This window comes from Mastigoproctus giganteus, chromosome 14, assembly GCF_048544385.1.
Source record: "Mastigoproctus giganteus isolate SK-2022 chromosome 14, ASM4854438v1, whole genome shotgun sequence".
NCBI classification, from domain to species: domain Eukaryota; kingdom Metazoa; phylum Arthropoda; class Arachnida; order Uropygi; family Thelyphonidae; genus Mastigoproctus; species Mastigoproctus giganteus.
The window spans coordinates 46,063,488-46,090,023 of NC_143588.1; the positions used below are offsets into that span (position 1 = coordinate 46,063,488).

A 26,536-nucleotide genomic window follows, 5' to 3' on the forward strand; every position below is an offset into this window, starting at 1 on the left:
TGGCAAATGAAGTTTAACATTGACAAATGTAAAGTACTACATATGGGAAACAGCAACCCCAGAGCAACGTATCAACTCTGTGGTACTACACTGACAGTGGTAGAGAATGAAAGGGACCTGGGGGTGGTGGTGCAGGCAGATATGAAGTTCTCTGAGCAGTGCAGACGAGCTGCAAGAGTAGCTCATGGTGTATTGTCAATGATATATAGGAATTTTTCTAGCAGGGATAAGGAGGTGATTATTCCCTTGTATAAGGCAATGGTCAGGCCACACCTAGAGTACTGTATACAGGCCTGGAGGCCTCATTTCAGGAAGGATGTAGAGCTGCTGGAACGAGTACAGAGAAGGGCAACTAGATTGGTGAATGGGACAAAGGGGTTCTCTTACGAAGAAAGGCTTAAGTTTTGCAAATTACAGAGTCTGGAAACTAGGCACCAGCGGGGTGATCTGATAGAGGTGTACAAAGCCTTGAATGGTTTGAGCATGCTCAATGCTGATGGGATTCTTCCTCTAGCTCAGAAAAATCACCTGAGAGGGCATAAATTCAAATTGAGGAAAGACAGATGTAGGATAGATGTGCGGAAATTTGCCTTTAGCCAGCGGGTGGTTGGTGGGTGGAACAGACTTCCATCCCTTGTCGTGGAAGTTGATAGCCTAAATAAGTTTAAGGCTCAGCTGGACAGGTATTTCGAACGAACAGAGGGGTGAAGTGGAAGTGGTTATTTTTATTTATTTATGTTACTTTTTTTTTTTTTTTTTTTTTTTTTTTTTTGGCTGATGCTGCATAAGCTTGCTTTCTTGCATCAAATGCCTCTACTAATGCTAAATGCTAATGCTAAAAATGCTAAATAATAATAATAACAATAATAATAATAGAACCTTGTGGAGAATCACAGACCACCTGAATCGGCACATAATACCGCATTACCTCGAAAGCAATGGTGCAACACTGGAGGCCATCCACACAGCCGTGTATTGTGCTGTGATAGCAGACACAAGGATTAACGGAAGACAAGCGAGAGACCAGAGTAGAAGAACCGAAAACAGAAAGAACCACCAGTTTGGGAAAGAAGACTTTAGCAGAAGATAGAAGAATTAAAAGTCAAGATAGGCCAATTGACCCAGTATCAGCAGGGCAATAGGAGTAAGAAATTAATTGGAAAAGTGAAGAGCATCCTCAAGAGAGACAGTGTCCACAGCAAACATGAGACAAAAAAAACAGAGAATAGGAGAGTACTTGGACACATTGAAACAGAACCTCCTGGCACTCAGCAAGAGACTAAGCTGATACAAAGAGAGCTCGTAGAGGAAAATAAACAGCCGAATCTTTGATGAGGACCAAAGAGACTTCTATAGGAATCTCGGAGAAGATGGGAAAGAAGGGAACGGACCACCCGAGAAGAAGACGATTGAGGGGGAACATATGGAGCAGGAAAGTAAGACATAACAGCAGAGCCACTGGATTGAACAAGAACACAAGAAAACCAAGGATGTACAAGAAACGAGAGGGTGGAAGATTCAGGAAGATGAAGTAAAACAGATGATCAAGAAGTCTTACAACTGGTGAACTCCAGGAATAGATAACTCCACAACTACTAGTACAAGTAGCTCCCTTGCACACACACAAAAGTACTTGGCAGAGCAGTTCACCAGAACAATAAGGCATCCAGAGACAATCTGAAGTTTCTCACTCAAGGAATCACATATCTGAAGCCTAAGATGAAGATACAAGAAACCCTGCAAAATATAGACCAATCACCTTCCTTCCAACAATGTACAAGATCCTGACAAGCTGCATAAACAGGAAGATATCAGATCTCTTGGAGAGCCAGAACATAATGATCAAACAGCAGAAAGGATGCAAGCGGCTGAGCAAAGGATGCAAGGAGCAATTAACCATAGATGCCGCTGTTACGGAGCAAGCTTACAAGAAGCAGCGTAACATGTACACAGCCTACATTGATTACTGCAAGGCCTTCGACTCCGTGCCTCATAGATGGCAAATAGAGGCACTGAACATCTACAAAGTCAATCCAATAGTGATGACAAACGTCCTAGGAGAAATGATGGCAAATGGGGTACCACCATTAAGATCGAAAACATCACAACTAGGCCAATCCCCATTAAGAGAGGAATCTTTCAGGGAGATGCCTTGAGTCCATTGTGGTCCTGTCTGGCACTTAACCCACTATCTACCATGCTCAACAGTAGCAAGTATGGATATAACCTCAAAGAAGGAAGGAAGAACCTGTACACTCTCACCCACCTGATGTACAGGGATGACATCAAGCTCTGCACGGAAACCGAGAAGCACCTCCAGTAACTACTCCACATCATCGAAGAATTCAGCAATGATATTAGGATGGAATTTGGTCTAGACAAATGCAAGACCCACGAATTGCACCAGGGAAAATTAGTCAACCGAAACTACCAGCTGCATGCTGGTAAAGAAATCAAGCCATGGCAGAGGGAGAGGCCTACAAATACTCGGGGATGATGCAGGCTCAGCAGTTACAGCACAAGGAAATTAAGGCCTGCCTGACCGAAAAATACCATCAGAGACTTAGAAGCCTGCTGAATGGAGGGAACACAGTTAAAGCCATAAACACCTATGCAGTCCCAGTGCTAACATACTACTTCGGGGTCATAGATTTGACTAACACCGAGCTGCAGGATATCATGAGAAAGACAAGGACAATGATGACTAAGAGCTGCCAACACCACCCGAAATCTGCTGTGGAGAGACTGACAATTGCCCACAAAGAAGGAGGAAGGGGCTTGATAGACCTCACTGAGCAACAGAAGACAGCGATAGTTAACCTGAAGGATTACTTCCAGAAACACACAGCAGCACTGCACAAGGAAGATAGACAAGCAGTATACTCCCACTCAACCTAAGCGAGGAGGCTCCCCACAACCCCCAATGGTATACTCCACCTTGTCACAGTGGGGATTGGGGGCAAGAATGCACCGATGACCCAGAGAGCTAAGTTGGCTGTAGTTTTTAGCTACTAATAGGACCTCCCAAGCCAGACAGGTCAAAGGGTGGGGCCAGACTAAGAGAGAAAGAGAGAGAGATGTTGTTGTTGTTGTTGTTATTTGGATTTTAGGAGCATTAGCAACTAAGGCCATATTGCTCCGGGATATGCGGTGGTCATTCCCTGACCTTCCCGCATCCCCCGTATTTGGTGGTGACGGGCTCGAATCCCGGTCTAATCAAGAAGCGTGTGCTGCGCACTGCTGCTCCTTCCCACCTGGCTACGGAGGCGCCAAGAGAGAGAGATACCCTGGTCCTCCAGGTTGGGGGTTGCTGCAATGGGCTATCTCCTCATTCACTGTAAAAAATACACAAATGCTAAACGACCTACAAGTGAAAATGAAAATGGACTGCACTTTCGGAAATGACTGACAAACAGAAAACGACAATGATTTTGGGATGCTGGAATGTTCAAGGTCTTTCAACTAAAATAAAAACTTACTTCCAGCCGAACTGCAAAAATTAAATTTAGACACCACTGTATTATCAGAGACAAAGAAAAAGGAATGTGGAGAGGAAATAATGGGAGAATATTACCATTTTTGGAGTGGAGTTGATAAGAATGAAAGAGCAAGAGCAGGAATTTCTATTGCTGTTAAAAATAAATTGAAACATAATATCAAAAATTGGCAATTTATTAGTGAAAGAAAGATCTCACTATTTGACAATGTATGGGAGAGAAATATGTATTTTGGGAATATTATGCCCCAACTAACGAAATCCACCAATAAGAGGACCATCTTGTCTTAATTCTGTATTCCACTTTATCCCAAAGACATTTAAATGGGTTGAAGTCAGGGGGTTTGGTTCTGGCCACTGTTAATGTTCTGATTATTTTCTTTAAACCATGTATTCACAACCTTGCTTTATTACTTGGAGCACAGTCATGTGTAGAACATCAATGTATGACACATCATTCATGGTTCCATGAATTTCAACCTGAGAACCTAGTCCACAGTATGAGAAACACCTCAGATCATGACACCTCCCCTTCTTCCCAACTGCACAGTTGGGACAACACACTGAAGCAGTAAACATTCTCTCGGTATCCTCTATATTCAAACCTATCCATCGGATTAAAAAATTATATAGCACAACTCACTCCATGGAATTGACTTGCATTGATTCAAGTTCCACATTTGATGTAACTCACATCATGCCAGCAAGGTGTGTTGCATGATGTGAGTTACCCTGCTGGCACTCCCATCATGCCAGCAGGGTAACAAAGAAAAACATTGTTTTTTGTTTTATCAAGGGTATACGTAAACTGCAGTTTTCCATGCAATTTCATGGCATGCAACATTCTACATGCTGTAGAATGCTGCATGCCATGCTGTAAATACTTACAGGTTTGCTTATGGCCATTCACAGTTCTAACTCATATTGTCTAGGGTGTCCAATACAATGCTTCCCTTTATTTTTTACGATGTCAATTTTAAATCTAATAGCTTCCCTTTATTTCTTACGATGTTGCATATGGTTTAGTCACCAACATTATAATGGTTCATTAAAGATTTAATGGATGCACCGTTTTCAAACTTTTGAATAATTTCAAGTTTTTGTTTAATTGAAAGTACAACTCTTTTACATTTACCTATCATTTTCATGATTTCTAAACAAAAAAAAATATTTACCATAAAAAAAATTGACATTTCTGACATAAATAATGAAACAAAATTTGTCTTTTTATGGTGTGATGGAACACAACAATCGATCAATCAACGTGACACACTAAAACAAACTAAACATTTGTTCTCTCTCTCTCTCTCTCTCTTTTTTTTTTTTTTTTGAGTGGCGGATGTGAAGACTGCAGGGGTTTCAAGATAATAGGTACATTAATCTCCCAATGACAACTTATAATGCTGCTTCTTGTCGCTTATTTACGACTTGCAAAACATAAACATCTGTTTATACCTATTCTAGTTATTACTTGAATCTTATGATTTTTTTTTTAATTTGGAGTCTTGATATATCCTGGTTAATCAGATCCCAGTAAATCGAGGGTCTGCTATACTTACATATTCCATAGGAACACAGAATTTTCTGCAATCGTTGGGATGCAATATGACTTTGGGTAGGATAGTGTACATAATGCATATAAACCAAACCAACAATCATTAAGTCCAATAATTGTTGACATGTGCTACATATAGAAAAATGCAGATTAATCAATTACCTGTAAGCCAACTGATCCAGGTAATCCAGGTAGTCCAGTATCACCATGTTCGCCCTATTTTAGAGAGAGAATTTTTAAAAAAAATTATATTAAACTTGTGAATTAGAAATTGTCATGCTTAGCAGAACTTTCTTGCTTATCAGAAAAAAAAAAAAATATATATATACATCAAGTCATTGCAATATATATGAAATCCAAACTGCCATCTGTCTAGCTCAATGCTAATTAACAAACCTTTAAATAATTTCTGAAATAAAAAGTAAAAAAAAAAAAAAATAGGGATTCCAGTATTTAAGAGATATAATTATCAAATTACTGAAAACTGGATAAAAATAAATTATGAACACTTTTTATAAAGAAATCAATAAATTAATGAACGATCATAACTTCACTCACACACATTTACAGATATTTTAATCAAATCTGTTTCTACAAAACAAGTGAAAAACAAAAGATAATTAAAAATAGCACAATGACAGATTTCTGCTTTTGACTCTACTGAGACATGAATGAAGCAGCAAAGAAATATAATGTTGACTCACTGAATAATAACATTTAATTTTATCAGGACTTCAAGATAAAATCTGAGTTCTCATAATCCAAAGAAACCCAGTTCTGTTTCAAAAAAGATTTTGGGTAATTCAGAAGTAATTGATCAACTTTCTGTTTTACATTATTATGGCATGTTTTGCATAATATTAATATAAGAATAAGCTTACAGTGTCCTAGCAGTAATTATCAAAGCATATCTCGGTAACCTCGACAGTAACAAACATGTGGATTCAGTTCTCAGTAACATTTAGTGGATTTGCTACTTTAGCACTAGCATTAGTTGTGGCATGTGATGCAAGAAAACAAGCTTATATAGCATCAGCCAAAAAAAAACAAAAAACCCTTCCCATTTCACCCAACCATTCACTCAATGCTTGTCTAGTTCTGCCTTGAATTTATTTAAGCTGTCAACTTCTACGACAGATAGAAGTTTGTTCCAGTAATCAACAATCTGCTGGCTAAAGGCAAATTTCTGCACATCTATTCTACAACTGTCTTTCCTCAATTTGAATGCATGTCCCCTCAGGGAATAATCTGGGCAAGAGGAAGAATCCCATCAGCATTCAGCTTGCTCAAACCATTCAAGGCCTTATACACCTCAATCAGATTACCTTGTGGGTGCCTAATCTCCAGATGCTGCAACTTGCAGAACTTAAGCCTCTCTTGGTAAGACCACCCCTTTGTTCCTCTCACCAATCTTTCTGCCTTTTTCTGTACCAATTCTAGCAACTCTACATCCTTCCTAAAATGATGCCTCCAGACATGTATGCAGTACTCAAGGTGTGGCCTGACCACAAGGGGATAATCACCTCCTTGTCTCTGCTAGAAAAATTCCTATATATCATTGAAAAAAAACTCAATGACTTGCCCTGGCAGCCCATCTGCACTACTCAGAGAACTTCATATCTGACTGCATAATTACCCCCCCCAGGTCTTTTTAATTTTCCACCTCCCTGAGTGTAGTACCAAACACTTGGTACATTTGTCTTGGGTTACTGCTACCCATATGCAGTACTTTGCATTTGTCAATGTCAAACTTTAGTTGCCACTTCTCAGCCTATCTGCCTAACTTTTCTAGATCATTTTGCAGTAGCATACTGTCTTTACTGTCATTAACAACTTTGCCAACCATTGTATCATCTGCAAACTTGGCCAGTAAGCCTAATATACCTTCATCGATATCATTGATAAATACACAAAACAACAATGGGCCTAGCACTATTAGTCCACGTAGAGCAGTGTCCATTTATTACCACTCTCTGCCATCTCCCACTCAACTTTCTCTTTATCCATTGCAGCAACTTGTCCTTAATGCCATACTGCTCCAATTTGTAAAGAAGTCTTCCATGTGCAACAGTATCAAAAGCTTTCCTGAAATCCAAGTACATGATATCAAAATTATTTTTTGCATCCAGTTCCTTTGTGACCACATCGTAGTATCCAATCCAATTGGTCACACAAGACTTCCCCTTAACAAACCCATGCTGTGTCTGAACTATTACTGCAGTCTTGTCTAGGTGATCCTGCATCACTTCTTTAACCAGTGACTCCATTATTTTCCCCAGAACAGAAGTTAAACTGACAGGTCTATAATTATTTGTGTCACCCTTTGAAATCCCTTTGTGAATTGGGGATACATTTGCACATGTCCAGTCCATGGGGACCTCCCTTGAATCTAAGGATGCTCTCATAATTATGGCTAAGAAGTTTGCTTACTTCTCTAACTGCCTCCTTCAATATAACTGGATAGATTTCATCCACCCCCCCAGTGCCTTTTTTATGTTTAACTTCAACAATTTCTCCTCCACTTTGCTCTCCGTTATTACAAAATCATTTAGTTCCCTGTTAGAATTTAGTAAATTTCTGTCCTCCTCTTTCTTACAGAATTCCTCATATGTGAATGTAGATGCAAAAACTCATTTAGTTTCAGCTATCTGAGGAGGATCATTAACAGTCGAAACACCAACATCAAGTGGACCAATCTCATTCTTCCCCTTCCTAGAATTTTTTTGCATCCTTTACCAAGGATTTCTTGTAATCAGCCTTTGCTTGCCTAACCTCCTTTGTGACTTGATTACTGACTAGTTTATATCTGCCATAGGCTTCTGTGTCACTGAACTGGAGAGTTTTGGGTTCAAATGCTGTCTGCTGGAATTCTTAAAGGCCTCTTCATTTCAATTTAATTTGTATGTTGTGTATGGTCTGCTAACTGTTTTTTGTAATTGGTTATCCAGTTTTCTCTCTGATCACTCACTGAGGTTTACAGCCCACACACAACATACAAATTAGCCCATGAGCACACAGCTGTATGGACATAATACACAGTACAATATGGCCTTAGATGCTAATGCATTATATAAATAACAACAACATTATCAACTCATAAATGGTCACATACTGGTAAAACCGTGAAAGATATCTGGGATCATTTCAATGTAAAATTCAATAATGCAGTAGCACAAAAGATCACAGAATTGAGCTCAGAGAAGAAATTGTTTGATACTGGTTCCATTAAGAACAATATGCAAACATGGGCCTATCAGTGGATCATACACTGAAGAAATTCCTCCTTCTATAGCCACAGAAACATGGAATCTCCATTTCCACAACAAGAGATCATGTAACCAAAGAAATCAACATCAGCGTGAATTAGCCATACCTTGTAAATTTTGCCTATCCCCATATCAGTTGCTATATGATTATCAGGTTTATTAAACCCTTCAGCAGTGAGTTTTTGCTGCAAGTTTTTGCTTTCAAGGATCATCTGTGAGCCCCTCACAATTTTCATGGCAATGGGACTCTGTGGAGTGAATTTGAATTTTTTTTTAAAATGTAAACTTTGTACATAAATGCTTTAAAATATTAATATATTCTTATTTTAACATTACTGCCAACACTAGACTAAAATTACTTTCAAGGATCAACACCACAATTTAAAAATATCCATAAAAAAATCTGTAAATAAAGTTTGTTATTACTTTTTTGATACAACAATATCTTCTATATCCATTCATGTATTACTTCAAATTTTGGATCTCAATTCCATAGAAATCCTTTAACTTTGGCGTTTGTACGCCCAAATTGGACAACTGGGGTCAACAGGTGTGATCTTCTCCTCTGATTTTCGAAGCAATTTTTGTTCTGCAATCTATTATAAACTGTGAGCACAATTAGTTGTAAACATGGATAAGAGATGGCAGCAGCACATTCTAGCATGTTCAGGGCAATTTCATCAAAACATTTAATTAAAGGAACACAATATTTGAAGCAACCTTGAAATCATAAATCTATGTATGTATTGCCTGTAGCCCATCATGAAAACCACATAACTACATATATACTGCTGAAAAGGTTAAACAAAAAGTGGCCCAGAGGCATTACCACCCAACTGAGGAAAAGAAACAACCTGTCCAAAATACATTGGGCCACCACTCTAGTAATGCTGCCTTGACTTGGAAGTGCATAATTGTGTTAGTGCAGTGCACACAGGATGAATAGATGCTGTTAGTGAGTTTCTTCTTCATTTACACTTATCATATTTCAGTTTATGGGTAAGGAGGTGATAGAACTTTGAGAATGTCCAGGAGAAATTAAATTTACTGTGTCAGAAGATTCCATTAATTTTGTGATTTCTTTGATGTTTCTAACGTACAAATCTTGATGAAAACTTTCCTAGAATTGCACCAATAATGGTTTTTAAAGGTTAAAACTTTCATTACACCTTTGAAACATTTTAACAAGTTTCTCTCTTTCTATCTTACATTTCAAAATCAGCAAAATGTTTATTCAAACAAAGAAAATCTGAAGTTTCAATTTAAGTGCTCTTATAATATTGAACATCATGTGACTACTAGTTTTTCGAAAACCTTATAATTTAGTACTGATCTTGTTTAAATGCATTGAAAACTTAGTGATGATCGTTAATTTACATAGAACACAACCATTAATGATTAAATATGAAAGCTATATTTCTGTAGAAGACATCTAGATGGTTGTTTGTTTCATAGAACCACAATACAAAAAGCCTTCTTTTGTTGATCATTCCATATCTTTCAGACCACCAGTCTTTGAAATCTGTACTACTTCTGTCAGCAAAAAGCTTAATTTTGTAAAGTGGTGGTATGTTGCAATTGTTCCTATAGCAAACTAAAAATAAGTTGCAACATGTCCCTATGCTTGTCCTTTATTTCTCTAAATTTTATAAATGTTTAAAAAAAGAATTACTGAATTAGCAATCATCACTGTATTTAACTTTTGAGACTATAAAAAATATTATCATATTTAAAATCTAAAAATATAGTATGATTAAGCCAATAATCATTTTATAAATAATATTATCAGCTATGGCATGCCAAGCAACCCATTTCTGACCTAGACATTACATTACCTGAGAGTACATATTAACAGAAATGATATATATAATGAAATCATATCAAGTTAAACATTATAATATCATAATATAAAACTAATATGATTATTAATATAAATATGTCTTAAATATGATTAAGTCAAAAATCAGTGCAAGCTTACATAATTCAATTATAAACACTTTTTAAGCATAACTGAAGAAAATAACTAAAAGTAGTTCAAATCACTGTTATCTATAGTGATTAATTAGTAAAGGATAGTTTAAAACTGAAAAAAATAACTAACCTTTAGTCCTTGACTTCCTTGAGAACCCTTCGGACCTGGTGCACCAGAAAATCCCTAAAATTTAATTATACCATTTACCATGAAACAGCCTTCTTACTAAAACTGATATATCAATGGAAAATTAAAAGACATCCAATATCAGTAAAATATTTTAAACAGCTATAGTATAAAACACACAAAATGAATTAACCTTTCTCAGATCAAACTTACAGCCCTACAAAGCTTTATACTGTTACATGATAATATTTGATTATGTAGGCAATTAAATTAAGCCTTTCTAAAATTCTCTACCCTTTTACTATGAAATAGCAAGACTATTGTCCATCTTTTGATGAAAACCATTTTTTATTACCTTCTTTTAAGTATATTGTTAAAAAAAAATGTCTTAATACTTTACATTGTCTTAACAATTTTGTGTCATAAATAATGAAATTAGTTTTTGTATTTAAAAATTTTATACATTCGGCCACCTTTCTAAACAAAATTTTTGATTAACAGCAAAAAAAAAAATTATAATGGTATGTACTTTGGTTATTTACTGGAGATATTTACTATTGTTTGTTTGTTTGGTTTTTTTTTAGGAGCATTAGCAACTAAGGCCATATTGCTCCGGGAATATGCTGTGGTCATTCCCCTTTACGCATCCTCCGTATTTGGTGGTGACGGGCTTGAACCCCGGTCTAATCAAGAAGCGTGTGCTACGCACTGTTGCTCCTTCCCACCTGGCTACAGAGGCGCCATATTTACTATTGGCATGGTGAATTTAGACAAAAGGACTACCATGCCAATATCATCTATTAAAATATCGCTTTATGAGACAAATTTCCAGATGAGAATACTCATACCAGGAAGTTTACAGGTTATAAAAAAACTTTTTTTTAGAAATTTTGTAACTTTTTTGTTTTTGTATCTTGTTTACCATAATAATAAGTTTTTGGCTAAGGTAAAGAAAGTCAATACAAGAACCATGGCAAGCTATGGGAAACTTACCAGAAAAACTGGTTTGCCACTACCGCAGTTTCTCCCTGCATTCTCGGTAAACAGATGGTGCATGTTATTGGTAGCAGCAGTAGAAGTCGAGAATGATATAGTGATTGCCACATAGGTGTGAAAGATGATGTAATGATTAGATTTTTCTCATTATTAAAAGCAGATTATTGGAATTCATGAGTGTTTTCGCTATTAAAAAAACCATATTACTGATTTCTTTGCAAGTTTTTAAGACTTTTTCCTAGCTTAGCTTCCTAGCTTAGGTTAGGAAAAAAGGAAAAGGTTTCTTTATTTTTCATTATATTTCCTGACCCAACCTTAAATGTTAGGTTAGGAAATAACAGGAAAAGGTTTCCTTACCTAACTTTATAGGTTAGGTTAGGAAATAATAGGAAAAGAAATAAAGATTCTTTAGATATGTATGTATCATAACATCAATCAATCACTTAATGCTATGATGTTATCGTCTGTTGTGTTCATGCACCAATCAGTACATCGTCTGTCATCCTTGCCTACATGTCAATCAATATATTGTTCTCGACTTCTACAACCGCGACCGATAACACACACACCTTCTGTTTACTGAGAATGCATGAAGAAACTGCAGTAGCAGTAAGTTTCCTGTAGTTTGCTGTGGTTTGTCTAGTAAGTTTCCTGTGGTTTGCCGTGGTTCTGTGTTGGCTTTCTTTATCTTCACCAAATTTTTTTAGTGTTTGATTTATTGCAAAGTTTACAATAACCCTATATTTTGCCATTGGGAGAAGAAGACCTTTCATATGATGGCTTTGTATGAGGATTCCCTGTTCAAGGCTTTGTAGCTATGAACATGGACTTTCATTCATTTCAGTCACATCTGACTTTATTTGTAGTTATGCTGCCTGATCTATTCAATTAATTTCACAGTTTCCTGGAATGATCGGGGATCCCACAGAATTCACATTATGCAGCCTGTCTGTCTGTCTTGTAGTCAGATCAATTTGAATTTTATTTATGAGGTGTGAGCCAAGAGTTTTCAAACAGGGACAATAAAAATGATTTAGACTTAAATTAGTTACATGTTAGTGTTGTTCCCTTCAAAGTAGTCCCCTCCAGAGTTTACATCAATCCAAGCACTTCTCTGACCGTTTGGATCATCTCTAGAATTCTTGTTTCGTGGTCCTGTCCAACACTTTCTGCAATTCAGTTTAAATCTCCAATGCCTTCAATCTTTATCCTTTTAATTGGATTTTCATTTTGCAGAACAAGAAGTTACAAGGGATGAAGTCAGGCGAACAGGGAGGATGTGTGGCCATTGCAATTTTGTTCTTGGCTAAAAATTGCCGAACCAATAAAGCCATGTGGACTGATGCATTGTCATGATGCAGAAGCCAATCCTGACATTTTGAGGGTTTAGTGTCAAACAATGTTAATTACAAAACTGCATTTTTTTTTGTGATAACTTTAGTTTTACTTTATACAAATAACAATGCATATCATGTCATAGAACTCTCTCTAGTACTTTACCAGTTAGCTTGGGCTGTAAATACATTTCCAGTAAACCAAGAAAATGTCAAATGATTTTTTTGGTTAATTACAAAAATGTTAATTAGAAAGTGATTTTTTAGCTAACGTTGTTTGGCACTAAACCCTTGGTTTGTCTGGACCATTTATAGTTTTGCCTGATGGAAAGAATTCCTGATGAACAATTCCCTCATTGTCAAATAAAACAATAAGCATGCTCTTGAAGTTTGATCTCACCTACCTTGCCGTTTTTGGATGTTGAGATAATGGACTTTTTCACTAGGAGGACTGCTATTTGTATCTGGATCATAACCATAAACACAGCCTTATCCCATGCTATGACCTTGAAAAGGAAGTTTTTGTTCTTTCTGGCCTGTGTTTGCAGGTCCCAATGCACAGAAAGCTGATTCTGTTTCTATTCTTCACTCACTAAACAGGATATAAATTTTGCAGCAATACACTTCATGTTTCAATTTTCAGTTAATATGCATTTGCATGTACCATTTGATAGACCTAGAATGTCATAAATATCATTAATCATATGATGTTTATCCTCGTGGATGACTTGATGCACTTTTTCAACATTTTTATCAGACATGACAATGAACGACCCAAGCACTTAAAATCCTCAACCAAAGTTGGCCACATGGAAAATGTGAATACTATAGAAAAGTTTGTATTCTACCCATAGCATCATCACAAAATGCTTGTTTAAGTATTTTCTAAGTCTCCATAGCTGTTTTCCTAGCTATGTTTAACCTGTCTGATTCTCCCATCTGTAACTGTGGTGGCCCAGAAGACTGGTGGCATGTTGTTTTCACCTGTCCATATTACTAGGATCTTCATCAGCCTCTGTCTGCTGTGTGTCAACCATTTTCTTCAGGCAATGAGTTGTTTCTGTTGGACTACAAAGAAAAATTTCAACTTCTGCAAGATTTTGAAGAAGATGAAATTTGCACATAAAACCTTTGCTAGACATGGACAACTCATCAGTAGTGTCCCAATTTCAGGAACTACTATTCCAGCTCTACCTCCAGTCCAGACCAGCACCTCCATCTTTGTCATCTCGTGATACTGCCACCATCATCACTACTACCATTTTCCATTTTCTAGCTCAAGTACCATCTTTGCCACCACCTTCAACTTGGACAGTTGGTAATCATACTTGTACGACGCCGAACTATATCACTGTGTCTTCTTGACTTCTATCTCCTGCTGGCACCACCTTGCACTGGTGAGGGATTTTTATTTATTTTATTAACTTATTTCTATCTTTACTTTTCCTGAATTTTATTTTTGTTTTACTTTATCTACTTATTTTTTTCTTTAATTTTTCTGATTATTATTATTATTTTTTTTTTTTTCAAAAATTTATTTTGATTATTTTTTAAATTTATTTTGATTATTTTTTAAATTTATTTTTACCTTAAACCTTAATTTCTTTAACTTTTAATTCCTTTTATTTTTATAATTTTATTACTTTACTGTTTTATTTTATTTGTTCATATTTTGAATGGTTTGGACATTCAATACGTGACACTCAAAGGTTTGCTATGGTTTGCACTCTGTGTGGCCTGTCTCCTTGCGGTGTACACAGATATCAGGATGCACCTCCCTGGTGCTTGTTGCTTCCTGATAGCAAAGTGGCCAAAAACAACTAAACAAACACATACACACAGCACAAAAAGCATTACACACATTTCTAGCCTTTCTGCAGAGTTTTTGTAACATCACAGTGTACCACGGCGGAGTTCAACTAGTGTTTGGGAGCTGTCTTACATAAGATACTATGCATATACATACATACCACACTAACTCACAATGAATTAGTTCATTGGTATCTAATAGTATACTGCTATACTACATGAGGTTAGTGCTCCTCACAGTCAGTCTGAAAACTTTTGGCTTGCACCTCATATTTCAAGCAGGGGATGGTCGGTATGTGTTTTATTCTGTGTAAAACTGATACTGCTTAAAGAGTCAGAACAGATGATATACCATAAGCTGGCGTAGAGATTTAAGTGCTCAGGCACTAGGGAATTGGAAATAGTTCTTCAGAGAAAAAAGTAATAATAAACTCTACTGGCAGAGAGGCCAAGATAATGTAAACAGGTGAGATCAAAGCCGTACCTACTGCAATGTTCAACATTGAGCCATCAGTATATACTTGGTTATAATGTGCATAATTTTTGGTTAGGATGGCATGAAGTTGCCTCACATTCACCAGGGTATGTCATCCTTACTGGCTCATAGATTAACAATATCTATGAAGGTGTGAACCTATCATGAAACTATTGACAACTAAGAAAGATACTTTCTGAAGAGAATGATAATGCACTGTTACAAGCTTGCACTGTTTAAGATTAAAATAGTGAGTGAGAGGAAATGTCTGTCTAAGCTGAAAGTGTCTGCAATTCTGACCAGACACAATAGGAGGGATTATATGCTGAAAGCCTTGTGGATTAACTCAAGACTTGAAAGACTCTGCAAGGCTCTAACAGGATAAATCTTAATCAGCATGGCTCACACTTGTAAGTAGGAGGAATCTATTTTGTAGGTGGCATTCATTTGAACAAAGGTGGTGAAAGGGTTTTTGCCAGTATCACTGAGGATACTTTAAGGGTTCAAGGAAACTGCTAGTTAGAAGGGCAAAAGGTAATATAGACATGCATTTATCCGATGATATTGGTTAAAATACACATCTCGGGAATTCTTGTTTGTTGCTGCAACAGCCGATGTTGGCAAGATGTTCAGAGGATAGCAAAGTTTCAAATGAATGTAAATATAAAGCTAGAGAAATAAGTCTATATAACTTCAAGGGGTGTGTCAGGGTAGTAAACTATAGAAGAATATTTAATTTTAATTGTGTCTACAGCAACGTCAGGAGTGTTGTCAATAAAATGGGTGAATTCGACCGACTGGTTAAGACAACTAATAGTGCCATAAAAGGGCTAACGGAAACATAGTGACACCCAGGAATTGGAATGACAAGTTCCACTATGGTGTGTATAATGTACAGGGTGGGTCTCGATAAATAGTACAAAAGAAAAAGGCAATCATCAGAACTGACGCATAGCTACACAAAATGTATTTATGGCTGTCAGATTTACACAAATTGCGATTACTGATACATCAAAAACCATGTCTATGTCTTGAATATAACATCTAGCAAATGACCTCCATCAGCATCATTGCTTTTCTGCAAGCGCTCCTGGAAGCTCCTCATGACATCCTGAATCATTTCCTGGGGAATGGCATCAATCTCTTCTCGGATTGCCATCTTAAAATCCCCAATACTGGTTAACCTGCAGGGAGAAAACTTTGTCTTTGAGATATCCCTAAAGAAAAAAGTCTGGGACTGTCAGGTCTAGATCATGAGATCAGTCGATGTGCAAAGAACTGCTTCAGCTTAGCTATCTTGGTACAGGCTGTGTGCTGTAGCCCCATCTTGCTGGAACCATGTCATGTGGAGAATACCTTTTCTCCATACTTCTGGAATGAAAAAGTTCTCAATCATGTTCCTATACCACTCGGCGCTGACAGTCACTGTGTGTTCTTCATCATCTTCAAAAAAATATGGCCCCACAATGCCGGTGGAAACTCTGATAGCACACCGCACAACAACCATTGGGCTACTGTTAGGTTTTTCATGAAGAAGGTGTGGGTTGCTGTCTGCCCAGTAATGGAAGTTTTGCTTATTCACAAACCCGTTAAGATGAAAGTTTGCTTCATCAGACATAACCAGAGAAGTGAAAATTAACTCATCCTGCTCCAATATCTCAAGGAATTTTGTGCAGAAGTCTCGCCTGCTCACTTTATCTGCCAGCTATAGCTCTTGAACAACTTGCAATTTGTATGGTGGGAACTTTAAATCAAATTTCACAATTGGACGTAGGGAACAGCGACACATGTGCAGTGTCCTTGCACAGTGATGAACTGATCACTGGGGTCTTTGCAGCAGAGCCTCACAGACTCGTTGGACATTGTCAGGCTTACACACTGTCTTTTGGGCCCCTCATGCTTCTTATCGGTGACTCAACCTGTTTTTTGTCCCTGTTTCACCCACCTTGATATCATCCTTCTGTTAGGAACACGGATGTGGCAGTCGTTTCCATGGTGCAACTCACGCTACATGGCTATAACACTCATCTCATGCACGTAGGCCTCGACAGCCTAAATACGCACCTGCACGAGCCAATGACTGCAACGGCCAAAGCGAACAAAATGGCATATTTTTGTGTTCTGGCTGGGCAAGACAGGTGGCGCCACCACATTTTCCTATCTGCAGGGTTGCCACTTGTTATTAGCATTAGAAAAGGCACATGATGCAAGAAAGCAAGCATATATAGCATCAGCCAAAGAAAAAAAACCTTCTCGTTTCACCCAATCACTCGCTCCAAATGTTTGTCTAGTTCTGCCTTTAATCTATTTAAACTATCAACTTCTACAATGAAAGATGGAAGTTTGTTCCATCAATCAAGGAATTTTGATTGTTGGAACAATCAAGGAACAGTTGCCCTCTCAGGAGATTATTTTGAGCAAGAAGAAGAATCCCATCAGCATTAAGCATGCTCAAACCATTCAAGGCTTCTTCACCTCAATCAGATCACCTCGCAGGTGCCTAGTCTCCAGACACTGTAATTTGCAAACTTAAGCCTTCCTTTGTTCCATTCATTAATCTTGTTGCCCTTCTCGGTACTAGTTCCAGCAGCTCTACATCCTTCTTGAAATGAGGCCTCCAGACCTGTATACAGTACTCAAGGTGTCGTCTGACCATTGCCATATACAAGGGGATAATCAACTCCTTATCCCTGCTAGAAAATTTCCTGTATATCATTGACCAGACAAAATTAGCTATTCTTGCAGACCATCTGCACTGCTCAGAAAACTTCATATCTGCCTGCACAATTACCCCCAAGTCCTTTTCATTCTCTACCACCCAATGTCAGTATAGCACCACACAACTGATACGTTACTCTGGGGTTATTGCTTCCCATATGCAGTACTTTACATTTGGTAATGTTAAAATTCAGTTGCCTTCTCTCAGCCCATCTACTAAATTTTCTAGATCCTATCTAGCAGCAGTGTACTGTCATTAGTGTCATTAACAACCCTGCCAACCTTCATATCGTCTGCAAACTTGGACATTAAGTCTGATATACCATCATCAATATCATTAATAAATACAAAAAACAACAATGGACCCAACACTGAACCTTGGGGACTCCACTACTAATAACATTAGTCCATGAAGAACAGTGTCCACTGTTTACCACTCCCTGTCTTCTCCCACTCAACCATCCCTTTATCCACAGCAGCATATACAGCAGCATATTTGCCTCCAATGTCACACTGCACCAATTTGTGCAGCAGTCTTCCATATGCAAGAGTATCAAAAGCCTTTCTAAGATCCAAATATATGATATCAAAATTATTCTTTGCATCCAGTTCCTTTGTGACAACATCATAGTATCCAATCAAATTGGTCAGACAAGACTTCCCCTTAACAAACCCATGCTGTGTCCGAGCTATAACTGAAGCCTTCTCTAGATAATGCTGCAGTGCTTCTTTAACCAGTGCCTCCATTAATTTCTCTGGAACAGAAGTTAAACTAACAGGTCTAAAATTATTTGTTGTAGTAGTAGTAGTAGTCACATGTGATGCAAAAAAGCAAGTGTATGAGCTTATGCAGCATCAGCCAAAAGAAAAAAAAAAAAAAATCACACCATTCCCTCCAAATGCCTGTCCAGTTCCTCCTTAAATTTATTTAACCTATCAACTTCCACAACGACAAATGGAAGTTTGTTCCAGCAATTAACCCGCTGGCTAAAGGCAAATTTCCACACATCTATTCTACATCTGTCTTTTCTTAATTTGAATTTATGCCCCCTTAGGTTCATAATCTTTACAAGTGGAAGGATCCAATCAGAATTCAGCGTGTTCAACCCACTGAAGGCCTTATACACCTCAATCAGATCACCGCGCAGGTGCCTAGTCTCCAGCCACTGCAATTTGCAGAACTTAAGTCTCTCTTGGTAAGAGGATCCCTTCATTCCCCTCACCAATCTTGTTGCCCTTCTCTGTACATGCTCAAGCAAATATACATCCTACCTAAAATGAGATGAGCCCACCAGACCTGTATACAGTACTCAAGGCGTGGCCTGACCATTGCCTTATACAGAGGGACAATCACCTCCTTTTCCCTGCAAGAAAAATTCCTATATATCATTGACAAAACCCCATGACCTGCCCTGGCAGCCTGTCTGCATTGCTCAGAAAACTTCATATCTGACTGCACAATTCCTCCCAGGTCTTTTTCATTTTCTACCATCTTGTTTAGTATCACACAGTTGGTACATTTCTCTGAGGTTACTACAACCCATATGCAGTACTTTGTATTTGTCGAGGTTAACTTCAGTTGCCACTTCTTAGCCCATCTGCCCAAATTATCTAGATCCTGTTGCAGTAGCACACTGCAACAGGATCTAGATAATGTCATTAACAACCCTGCCAACCTTTGTATAATCTGCAAACTTTTCGAACCAAATTTTGAAATCATTTTCTGGATATACCATTTCTTAATTTTGTTTTTAATTCCAAAACAGAAGAACTTGCTTCACATAAATAGGCTGATGTAAATGGATAGAGTTCCACAAAGGTCTTGTTACTCAGTGGTTTATATTAACCTTTTATTTTATGCCAGAAAACAGATACATAAACAAGCCTCATGCCTTACATCTTTAGTACCCTATCAGTCGAAAACTCAAATTGTTGCTTCTTTATTTCTTCTGAAATTTCTGTTTGCTTAAAGGCATTCTATTATGCAGTTTTAAACACCAACTTATCACATGAGTAAGGAAATATTTTCTCAGTTCATTCCTTCCTCCATGAATATAATACAAGCAATTTAAAAGTACAAAAATAAAGTGCTGTACGACTAAAAACAAAAATTTCAGCTGTACTGGTGTACTCATCCACCAGACTTCTCTTGCATACCCCTAAAGGTTAGAGTACCGCTCATTAAGAAACATTGCTCTATACTATCCAGTGACAGAACTCTACACCATCATTTAGTGTGTGGAATTATTAGTTATTGTTATTTTAAATCATTTTAAAGAACTTACTACAGGACCAGGAAATCCCTGTTGTCCAGGTGGACCGGATGGCCCTTTTTCTCCTTGTACACCTTGAGGACCTGGAAGTCCTTGAAGACCCAATGAACCCACAGCTCCCTAGAAAATAGATATTTAATAATAATAACACAATTCAATAATAATCACTAAAAATAAATTCTTTCAGCAATTTTATAAATGAAATAAAAATAAATTTAAAATGACAAATGGCTCTGTTTAAGTGAAGAATTATTTTAACCTAGACTTGGAACTAAATACTAAATCTAGACAATGCAGATTTTTCACATCTGAACTAAAATATGCGGATTTTCATTCAATATATGCAGCTTATGGAATCAAAGAGAAGGAAGCCGTGCTAAGAAAATAAGCACTTTATAAAAAATGTTTCTCAAATTGGGTTCAGCTTACTTTCCTTTTAGGATTGCACAAAGAGGTCTAAGGAATTCTGAAGAGAAAAATATAGTAATGATGGCCTAATTAACATTAATATTAAACACACAAATATTTCTGACATTTTTGCATATGAAAAAAAAAAAGCATTTAGACTTTAACCTGTCTATCTATTATGAATCAGTAACCTGTGGGTGAGTGTATAACAATTTTTTTTTTTTTCTCAAGGAACTGCTCTTCCCATGTGTCCTTACTATATTTCTCCTTCAGGATGGCTAATTGTTTTTATTATTAGTTTTTGTTTTATCAAATATTGTTTTAATATTTGATCATATTCATCTTTGATCTCTCATCATTTTTAATCAAAATAGTTTTTATTCAGATTTTTTTATGATCTCAAACTAATAATCAAGCTTCTTGCAATAATATTTTTTAAAACTCCATATTAAAAAGAACCAAGTGACAAGAGACCACCACACATAGATGGAGATTTCTTAAGAAGTATGGTGTGCTATTACACTTAGCAGAGTTCCTGTCATTAAATTCTCTGCAAAAGGAGTTAATTATTGGATTTTCTTGAGATATAAAATTTAATTACTGGTGTTCTTCAGAAATTTTGTTTAAAAGAGTCCCACCACAGCAAAAAGTTAAGAGAATTGCCACTTAATAACAACTGGTTTAATCACTCTGATGAAACCAAACTAACATACACCTTATTAGTAAAGAAACATTTTTTCCTTATATACAAGGATAAACATTGTACTTTCTAAATATTTTGGACTGTAATGAAAGAATCATTTGGTAAAATCAGAAAGATACCTGAATCAAAAACAAACTACTTATTGACAAATACCTAAAACAAGAAATGGAATTCCTCAAGAATATGCATGCACTCAAAGTTCAAAATAAAATAAAAACTAGATATTTTGTTTTGGAAGTCCAGCAAGGTGAATTTTACCGAATTCTTTTTACCGAACTCATTTTACCGAATGAGTGAGTGAGCAAAGAGCAACTGTGTTCAGTTGTCCTGCTCTTGTTCAAAAATGATCATCACAATTCAAGAATGGATAGCAATGCTGTCTGGTTCCTTGCCACTGATCATAAATTTCAACCAACTTTACTACCTTTGGCATCTTGAAGGTTCAACAGCAATTTCATTTTAAGGCAAGGATGAATTACTAACATCCTAATATTCCTTGAACTGCAACACTGATCTTAGTAATTCTAGCTCTACAAAATCGAATGGCTCTCTACTCAGTGCTTCCGTTACTTTATATATTTTATTTATTAAGGCTGATAATAAATTTGCTGAAATATGGTAAATTTCTGACTTGTGCTAAATAAGTACGATGCAAAAAAGTTAATTTGGTAAGAAGGTCTGTGCACCAACTGTTTCTACATGCAATCTAATAAAATAACTTGCATTATGCTGCTCCTCAGAACTGATTGCCTGGCCATTTTTCTAAGAGATAAATTCAGGTCTGGCATGCAGTGAGAAGTGCTAAAGATTAATATTTGGACCTGTCAGTTCTGCCAGATATATTTTAACCTTTCTTTCTTTCATATATTATTTTAGTGTATTTGTTTTCATTTTAATTATGTAGTTTTCTTAGTATATATATATATATCTCTCTTTTTTTTTTTTCATTAAAGAATATTTCTCTATTTTATTGTTAACATCTGACCAAAGTGCCATAAATGGCTCTTGGAACATGCAACTTGTATACTGTATTTTCATATAAAATAGAATCCCAGTAATCTGAAATAACTAAGCATATTTCAGAAAGGTGATTTTAAATGCATTATCTTCAATATAAAAACAGAAGCAAGGCAAAATCTATGAGAGAAAATTACAGCGATTTGTACTATATGTACTGTACAGTCTTAAAATAATTGTCAATGTTTTTCTACACACCAGATGCCATATATTTTCTTATACATAATTAACTGATTCACATTCAGTTCTTTTGAAATTTGGTTTCCATGGTTTATGGAAATCAAATACATGAACAAATGAATACATTTTAAAAAATAAACAAATATACACCATGGAAACTGTTGGTTCCCATAGTGTATATTTATTATAATATCACAGTTCATTTTCAATTTCTGTCTGATTCATAGTAGTAAAATTAATGACGAAACTATGAGTGTCAAAAAGTGATGACCTGGATCATCACAAAAACAACAAAACTTGCATCTAATATGCGGATTGTCTCATTAATAATACTTTTTATGTAAGTGGAATTGTGATTTTATTATATTCACGTGATAGTTTTGTTTCTTAAATATAAATGTTAAATGTCTTTTTTTGAATGAAATTAGTGGGGCAAACATGAAGCAAAAAGGTTTCAGAAAAATTTTGGATAATTAGAAAGAATTCTACCATATATTACAATAAAGATGTTTGTATTTAATTATATATGTATGCAATCATCTCATATGCTGAAAATATATATAAAGAATATGAGGAAGGTTTGTAAAAGTATTATTTTGGTAAAAACAAATTTGGTTATTTTTTATAAAATAACCATATTTATTTAAAATAAAGTGAAAGACCCAATTCCCTCACAAAACTGGTTACCAGACTTTATTACATCATTACAATCAGATTTTACATAGAAACTAAGCAGTATAAAACTCCTAATTCATGTCTGTCTCTGTGAAGCAACTTCAGAGACAGACATGCACAAAAAATGAAAGAAATATTAATAATAATAATAAATAGATGGCTCTGCAGCCATTTACTGTGCCACTATAGCAGCCACCAGGATGAACAGAAGAGAAACCAGGGACCAACAGAAAATGAAATGTAAAGACAGGGAACCACAATCCTGGGAAAGAGGGCTATAGCAGGGCTGAAAGAGGGCTGAAGAGCTAAGAGTGAAGATAGGCCAACTGACCCAGTACCAACAGGGTAACAAAAGTAAGATGCTGATCAGAAAAGTGAAGACCATCTTCAAGAAAGACAACATCCATAGCAAACACAAGACATATAATCAGAGGATCAAATAATACTTTGATGCCTGCAAGCAGAAACTCCTGACAGGAAGAAACTTTTTTAGTACAGGGTTGGTGCCCAGAGGAAAACAGACAACTGAATATTTGATGAAAACCAGACAGCCTCCTACAGGAATATCAAAGAAGTCCAGGAGGGCAATGGACCACCCGACCAGAAGACACTCAACGAGTTCTGGGGCAACCCATGGCACAGCGAAGTTAGCCCTAATAGCCATGCCCCCTGGACAGACCTGGAATAAAAGAAAACCAAGGATAAACAAGAGATAACAAAATGGAAGATTCAGGAGGAAGAAGTACAACAGGCGATCAGGAAGTCTTACAAGCGACAAATCCCAGGGGATAGATAACATCCACAACTATCAGTTGTTGTTGTTGTTTGTTATTTAGGAGCATTAGCAACTAAGGCCATATTGCTCTGGGATATGCGGTGGTCATTCTCTGACCTTTTCGCATCCTCCGTATTTGGTGGTGACGGGCTTGAACACCGGTCTAATCAAGAAGCGTGTACTACGCACTGCTGCTCCTTCCCACCTGGCTATGGAGGCGCCTACAAAAATTGGTACAAGAAGTCAACTGCACGTGCGTGCGTGCGTACACACACACACACACACATGGCAGAGCAGTTCAGAATAAGGTAGCTTGACAATACCAGAGTCTCTGACTCAAGGAATCAATTATCTGAAGACTAAGGGCAAAGGCACCACAAACCTGGCAAAATACAGACAAATCATCTGTCTCCCAACAATATACAAAATCCTGACCAGCTCATTAACCAAGAAGATATCGGACCACTTGGAGACCCAGAACATCATGGCCAAGCAGCAGATGAGCAAAGATGTAAGGAGCAACTGACCATTGATGCAGCAGTTAGGCTGTATATAGCCTACATCGACTACCAAGGGCTTCACCTCCATGGCCTATAGCTGGCTGATATATATATACTGAAAATTTACAAAGTAAACCCAACACTTAGGCACTTCCTATAAGACGAAAAAGCATTAATCAAATCCATGGTGAAACAGAGGACCACCATTGGGGTCAAGAACATCACAAACAGACTGATTGCCATCAGAAGAAGAATCTTCCACGAAGATGCCCTGACCCTGCTGTGGTTCTGTCTAGCACTCAACCCACGATCCACCATGCTCAACAACAACAACAAGTACGGATGTACGAGGGGCATTCAATAAATTATCTACCTAAGGTACTTCCTATAGTTATATTTCAATGATGCACGATTTATCATGTTCCTATGTATCTTGAACCATACTAATTTTAATCCCATTATGTTTTCAGATTGTGCTGCTGTAACAGAAAAAAGGAAGACATCTGTGTCATATTATGGTTTTGTTGAAATTGGAGCATCGGTAAGTCATCAAGTTTTTCACCAAAGAAGTAAATGGGCCAAAGGCCATTCATGAAAGGATGGTGGCAGTGTATGGCAATAGTGCACCATCAGAGTACCAGGTGGAATTCAGGTCAAAACAATTCAAGTAGGGTAGAGAGTCCGTCGAAGATGATCCATGTCTGGGAAGGCCTGTGATAGCGACTGCTCCAGAAATGTGCCAAGCTGTGGAAATCCTTGTGCTGAATGACAGACATTCAATTGTGTCCCAAATCTCTAGAAAATATGAAATATCTGAGGGAACAGTTATAACCATCCTCCGTGAACATTTGGGGGATGACTAATGTCAGACTCAAGGCCTCTGTAGCCGAGTGGTCAGGAGTAGGAGTGCAGTAGCACACGCTCTTTGAGTAGAGCAGGGTTCAAGCCCCTGACTGCTAAATACGGTCGATCTGCCAACTAGCACTAGACCAGCATGGCAGATTACGGTCTATTTCCCTCAGCATGAATTGTTGAGGAGGCTTCCATCCTGCAGTGGGTTGATAATGGCTGCAATTTACTTTTTACTTTTTTTTAAGGTCAGTACAAGGTGGATCTCCAGATTTCTGACCCCTGTGCAGAAGCAATTCAGAGTACAGCCACTCCCTGACTTACATAAGGATTGCATTCCATCAAACTCTACGTAAGTTGGAATTTCCGAAAAATGCTTATGCAGCACTCGCAACACTGCATGCTGAATTTGATTGAAGCAAAAAAGAAACGTTCGATGAACATGCAAATAGAATTATTTATTAAATTTTTTATCTCATATGCAGGAAAAATTACAAAGGTGTACAAAATTACGAAAATTTCAAAATTATAAAATTAAAAAAGAGTGGAGACAGGCATAATGTCAGCAAGTTTTACCTTTTGAGCATTGTTGCCAGAATGAACTCTCCAGCTGATAAGCATGCCGCTGCAGAAGTTGAGGGCTGTGGAGATTTAGAAGGGGTTTTGTTTTTTCCAACACATCACAAAATTTCTCTGCAGCTGCAGAATTGGGTGGTGACTTCACTGCATACTTTAATGTTTTGGAAAACAGCACGATGCTTGAACCTATTAAACCACCCATTGTTTGCCACAAACTTGGCTTGGGGTTCACCGTACTTATCCTTAATATCTTCATAAATACTTCTTGCTTTTGCTTGAATGACCATTGGACTCTGGGCACTTGCTTCTGAATCTGATTTTCCATCCATATTATTAATAGCTTTTCCATCTTTGATATAGCACAACCTGAACGTTGTTTTGTGATCACTGTTGATCTTAAACATGTTGTTCTTTTATATGCACACTGTCCCTTAAAATAGTATTCACTGTTGAAGCAGCGAGACCTAATTCCATGCAACAGATGACAAACTTTGTCCTGCTTCATACTTCTTAATTAATCATCTTCATTTCTAAATCAATTTTGTTTCATTTCTTAGCACTGCCAGCACTTGGTCTCTTTCACCTTCACCATTGTAATAAGTAAATAGGAATGAAGATAAGATTCTGAAAATTTATTTATATTTTTTATATGATTGAAGATTTCAGTGAAGGAGAACTTATTTCACCATAATACAATAACGTAAAAACCAACAGAATTCCAGTTATCAGGATTATCGCAAATGCAATAAGATCGAGTTTATTACCCATTTATAATAGATTGCCCTAACAGAAGAGTCCAATAAACCGGAAAGTGCAAATTGTTTTTATTG

At 37.0% G+C, this 26,536-nt stretch overlaps 1 protein-coding gene across 1 annotated transcript in view; it reads right to left on the minus strand.

Annotated features, from left to right (window-relative positions):
- The window catches only part of LOC150075107 (uncharacterized), a 617,581-nt gene that overhangs the window by 164,123 nt on the left and 426,922 nt on the right, over window positions 1-26,536 (minus strand). The window contains exons 32-34 of the mRNA XM_090388926.1: window positions 20,033-20,140; window positions 10,419-10,472; window positions 5,214-5,267 (exon numbers count right to left, since the gene is read on the minus strand). Of these exons, the coding sequence (XP_090245052.1) occupies window positions 5,214-5,267; window positions 10,419-10,472; window positions 20,033-20,140 (216 nt within the window). The remainder of the gene's footprint in view (window positions 1-5,213; window positions 5,268-10,418; window positions 10,473-20,032; window positions 20,141-26,536) is intronic.